This window comes from Penaeus japonicus, unplaced genomic scaffold (assembly GCF_977035675.1).
Source record: "Penaeus japonicus unplaced genomic scaffold, GWHDUDI00000001_assembly GWHDUDI00000005, whole genome shotgun sequence".
In the NCBI taxonomy this organism is placed as follows: domain Eukaryota; kingdom Metazoa; phylum Arthropoda; class Malacostraca; order Decapoda; family Penaeidae; genus Penaeus; species Penaeus japonicus.
This window is the reverse complement of record NW_028234407.1, coordinates 16,380,358-16,385,357: the sequence shown is the minus strand read 5'-3', so window position 1 is coordinate 16,385,357 and position 5,000 is coordinate 16,380,358. Positions and strand designations below refer to the sequence as shown.

Sequence of the window (5,000 nt, the reverse complement as noted above, 5' to 3'; positions counted from 1 at the left end):
TTTGTGTTCTTTAGCTGCGATATAGGACCATTGAGTAGGCACTCTTAGCACCCACAAGAGTGCCATATTCCCTGACTTCTTCCTCTTCTGTGTCTTGGCTTAGGAGTTGGAATGTTGAGTACCTCATCAGTTCTCGATCATGAAGGACCAAAATCTAGTGGGATAAACAAAATTCAGAATGATACAGTGCACAAGAGAGGGAGAGGGAGAGAGAGAGAGAGAGAGAGAGAGAGAGAGAGAGAGAGAGAGAGAGAGAGAGAGAGAGAGAGAGAGAGAGAAAGGAAAGAGAGAGAGAGAGAGAGAGAGAGAGAGAGAGAGAGAGAGAGAGAGAGAGAGAAAGGAAAGAGAGAAAGAGAGAGGGGAAAGCAAGAAAGAGAGAGAGAGAAGAGAGGAGAGAGAGAGAAGAGAGGAGAGAGGGAGAAGAGAGGAGAGAGGGAGAGAGAAGAGAGAGGGAGAGAGAAGAGAGAGAGAGAGAGAAGAGAGAAGAGAGGAGAGAGAGAGAAGAGAGAAGAGAGGAGAGAGAGAAGAGAGGAGAGAGAGAGAAGAGAGAAGAGAGGAGAGAGAGAGAAGAAAGAGAGGAGAGAGAGAGAGAAGAGAGGAGAGAGAGAGAAAGAGAGAGAGAAGAGAGGAGAGAGAGAGAAAGAGAGAGAAAAGAGAGGAGAGAAAGAGAGAGAAAAGAGAGGAGAGAAAGAGAGAGAAACGAGAGGAGAGAAAGAGAGAGAGAAGAGAGGAGAGCACAAGAGAGAGAAGAGAGGAGAGCACAAGAGAGAGAAGAGAGGATAGCACAAGAGAGAGAAGAGAGGAGAGCACAAGAGAGAGAAGAGAGGAGAGAGGAGAGAGGAGAGAGAGAGAGAAGAGAGTAAAAGAGAAGAAAGAAGGAGAGAGAGAGAGAGAGAGAGAGAGAGAGAGAGAGAGAGAGAGAGAGAGAGAGAGAGAGAGAGAGAGAGAGAGAGAGAGAGAGAGAGAGAGAGAGAGAGAGAGAGAGAGAGAGAGAGAGAGAGAGAGAGAGAGAGAGAGAGGGGAAAGAGAGAGAGAGAAAGAGGGAGGAAAGAGAGGGGAAAGAGAGAGAGAGAAAGAGGGAGGAAAGAGAGAAGAAATAAAGAGAGAGAGAGGTACGAGAGAAGAAAGAAAGAGAGAGAGAGAGGTACGAGAGAAGAAAGAAAGAGAGAGAGAGTATGAGAGAATAAAGAGGGAGAAAGAGAGAGAAAGTACAAGAAAAAAAAAAAAAAAAGAGAGAGAGAGAGAGAGAGAGAGAGAGAGAGAGAGAGAGTAAGAGAATATAAATGTGGGAAAGAGGAGTTGTACAACATACAGCAAGTGAAAATATAGGCACTTTCAAAAGTGAATGATAATTCTCTCTATCTCTCTCTTGAGTCATCTTTATACCATACTGTGTCCAGCTATTGAGGATGAGGTGTAAGCACTGGGGTGAAATTTTGTTTGATTATAAGTTCAGAATATGTAACATTCTGCACATAGAATATCTATTTAAATTTGTAATATAAAAATAACAAGGATTGGTGTTTTCACATATCCCTTGAAAGCTTGCTTTGAATTTCTAATAAACAATTATACTGGCAAAAATCTTATTCACATGCATACTTTCAAAAATTGTCCCAAAATCACTATTCATTGATAAATTGGGAGAAACAGCATCTCCTCCTAAAATATGAAGCTATCCAGCCAACTATTAGTTACAATTTCATATGAATGAAAATGTCTACCTCTTCTGTAACTCACCTGTTTGAGGTCAACATCTCCATTTTCATCAACAGCAGATAGATCCTCATTGAACCTACAATATTTTGCAATGTTTAGCTTTGGCACTGCCTTCTCAATAGGGACCCAAATATAAGTTTCTGGGCAAAGCAGGAAAGATGGACTATAGTTGCCTTTGTACCGCATTTTAGGACATGAATGAATGTAGAAGCCCATGTAGTACCATCTCAAGGATGGGACTTTCTGTTGCAGCTCCCGTGTCAAAGCCAGTTCTCTGCAAATTGAAATCATATAATTTCTGTATGTTTTAGGAAGGAGCAAATATTTCAAAACTATAATAAAATGATGAACTTGGAATATAAGTCCTTCAATTATCACTGTACAATAAATTACAATGCCCATTTTATACTATAAAATACAATTCACATTTTGAAAAAGAAAAAAAAGAGGCATATTGAAAGACCTTTTCATCCATTGCTGACAGGGGATGTATTTGTTTGCCCAGTCTCCAGGATGGGTTTTATCTTAGAGTGAGGCAGCTTTATGCAACATACCTTGATTTTTCCCACTCTCTTTTAGTCACTCATTGTAAATTTAGAGCCTTTTTTGTTTCAATTTGTGTGTTTTATTGTATCTAGAGACATATCTGTCATATCACAGGCTCTATCAATGCTGTAGTTGACTAAAATTGTGGTTTAGGGTCAATATCAGGTCATTATTTCCTTTATACTCAGTGTGATAGAAGTGATACTGTTTTATGGGTGGACAAAAAGCAACTTTATTTTTTCATTCACTGTCATGAATGAATATAAAACATATAACCATCCACAATAAACGTAACATGAAGGGGTAGTGAAGAGGAAGGAAACCTGTGCTTATGACTGAGTGCTCCAGTAAAAGGCATCCCTACTGGCACAGGGGCACATTGTAGACACTAAGCATGGTTTGAGTCACCTTCCTCTTCTCATTCTGCCTGCATATACTTCATCTTTAGAGCAAGAGGTCAGCAACTTGCTGTGTGCCATTGCTCTATAAAGATAGTGCTTACTAGAGACTGGATTTGTACCATTCAAGGCTCTCTCTCCTGCTGGTGCTAGAAGAAGTGGTTCCATCTAGGTTTTGGATGTTAGTTTGCTTGATGTTACGGTAATTATAGTAATTATGACTGCAATTGTCATCACTCACTCATTACTTATAGCACAATAAAATAACACAGTGATCCCAAATCTATGAACATCATGTATGTCATGGCTCCCATTGTCAGGCCAGAGCTCCTGCGTCATGTATATCATGACACCCGTCTGCAATGGGTTAAGATGTGAAAAAAACGAAACAAAAAACCACATATATCATGGACCATAATTTACCTCAAAGATGCATATGTGCCTAATGATAAAAATGAAAACTCTGGATCATAATAGAGGTAGACAGAAGATAAACAGTAGGGCAAGATGTCCAACACCCCTACTGCAATCAATCGGCCATCCAGCCAATACTGGTGGTGGAAGGAACCATAGCCCTGCGATGGTCCATTACTTGGATGCCAGGCCTGCAAAGTATATTTTGACTGCTATTAGTAAACTTCTCAGTCAGTCTACATTGCTATTTTCTAATCTTTTGCATACTTGTTAAACAGATGCATGCATTTACCTGATCTAACATTACCATCGGAAAGACGGTGCACTCAAGAAGCAAATTTTCCTTCAAATATTCTTCGTTATCAAAAAAAGATAGCAATATAAAAGATAATATCAGTTTTTACAACAGATAGGGACTGTAACTGTAAAACTACAGAGACTACATACTAAACTCTAATTTCGATGGGTTAGGGAATCTTTAAAATTTAACATCATATATCTGTGTATGTGTATGAGTGTGCCTGTGTGTACACATGTATTTGTATGTATTGTGTATGTATACCCCTGTGTGTTTTGTGCATGTACACTTGATTGCACATGTGTGTGTGTGTGTGTAAGCCTATGCATGTTGCGTGTGTGTATGTATGTGTGTTGTGCATGTATGTGTGTGTGTATGTATGTGTGTTGTGTATGTATGTGTGTTGTGTATGTATGTGTGTTGTGTATGTATGTGTGTTGTGTATGTATGTGTGTTGTGCATGTATGCGTGTGTATGTGCTTGTATAAGTAATTTGTCATGCATAATGAATAGAGGACAAAGGTTTAGAAAACAAACCAACAAGCAAATACATGAAAAAAAAAAATATATATTAAAAACAAGAACAGTATCGTACCTATATACACAAAGCAAGTAACCTCAAAACAAAGTCTCAGTGAATTATCAAAATCAAAATACTAAACAATAATAGATAAGACAAAAAAAAAAATTTATATATATAAATAAATAAAATAAAATAAAAGTTTACACCCACACCCACACAGAACAAAATATTCTCGTACCGACAAGGGCCCGTCAACCAGAAAGCTTTGGAAGGCCATCTTGTTGCACTCGCTCTCGGTATCATGATGGATCTCCAGCTGGTACTTGCGAAACACAGCATACGAGGCATTATAGCTGGCTCTGAATGCTGAATCAGGTGGGTTAACCCTCACTAGCCTCAACTGTTTGGGGGTTAATGCAACCTGACTTAGTAAGATCTTTGTGCAAACAAAGCTATTCCAACCAGAATCCTTCTTGTTCAATTTGGTTGTTGATGGTGACATGTGAAAAAAGAAGATGAACCAATGTAGATGAAAAAGAAAGAAGATAAAAGGTGACCTTTAAGAATCATATTCGTTTCTTCATTGTATTAAAGTACTATCATATTTTTCTAATTATTGCTGCTACATCAAAAAGGAAGAAGCAAAACAAAGAATGAAATCATTCTGTGAATAATTATACACTGTAAAAGTGACAGCAATCATGTGTCAATGTGGATTTGAAGTGCAATCAGAGTACACCAAAATGTAACAAAATTTAAAATGAAGTTGTAGCCAACATTGGCTATTCACCATTTTTGCATTTCCTTCCACTGGTATGCCTCATTCCTATCCAGTATTGATAAAATTAAGATTTCTGAATCAAATCTTAAACTGGGTACTTGATGTGGGCATTTTCAAATACTTTGGTGCAAAGAATCAGAAGTGCTTAATTTGTTCATAGCTTGCCTTCTGCAGAAAAAAACAAAGAAAGGTAAAAATATAAATAACTCTGCTGAGAGCATTAAGCAACCACAAAAGACCAAAATATCAAGACTGTAAAGGGACAGGAAAGGAAAATACATTTCCTTTTTCTATTTTCACATCCATACAAACCATATCTAA

At 38.2% G+C, this 5,000-nt stretch overlaps 1 protein-coding gene across 3 annotated transcripts in view; it reads right to left on the bottom strand.

Annotated features, from left to right (window-relative positions):
• Nucleotides 1-5,000, bottom strand: part of Ate1 (arginyltransferase 1) — a gene marked incomplete at its 5' end in the record, with an annotated part of 15,631 nt that overhangs the window by 1,233 nt on the left and 9,398 nt on the right. For 2 of the 3 annotated variants that reach the window (XM_086537047.1, XM_086537049.1), the window contains 4 exon segments: nt 1-154; nt 1,741-1,993; nt 3,087-3,268; nt 4,137-4,298. The exon segment at nt 1-154 is cut by the window's left edge. In XM_086537047.1, the coding sequence (XP_086393173.1) occupies nt 11-154; nt 1,741-1,993; nt 3,087-3,268; nt 4,137-4,298 (741 nt within the window). 3 annotated transcript variants of the gene reach the window in all.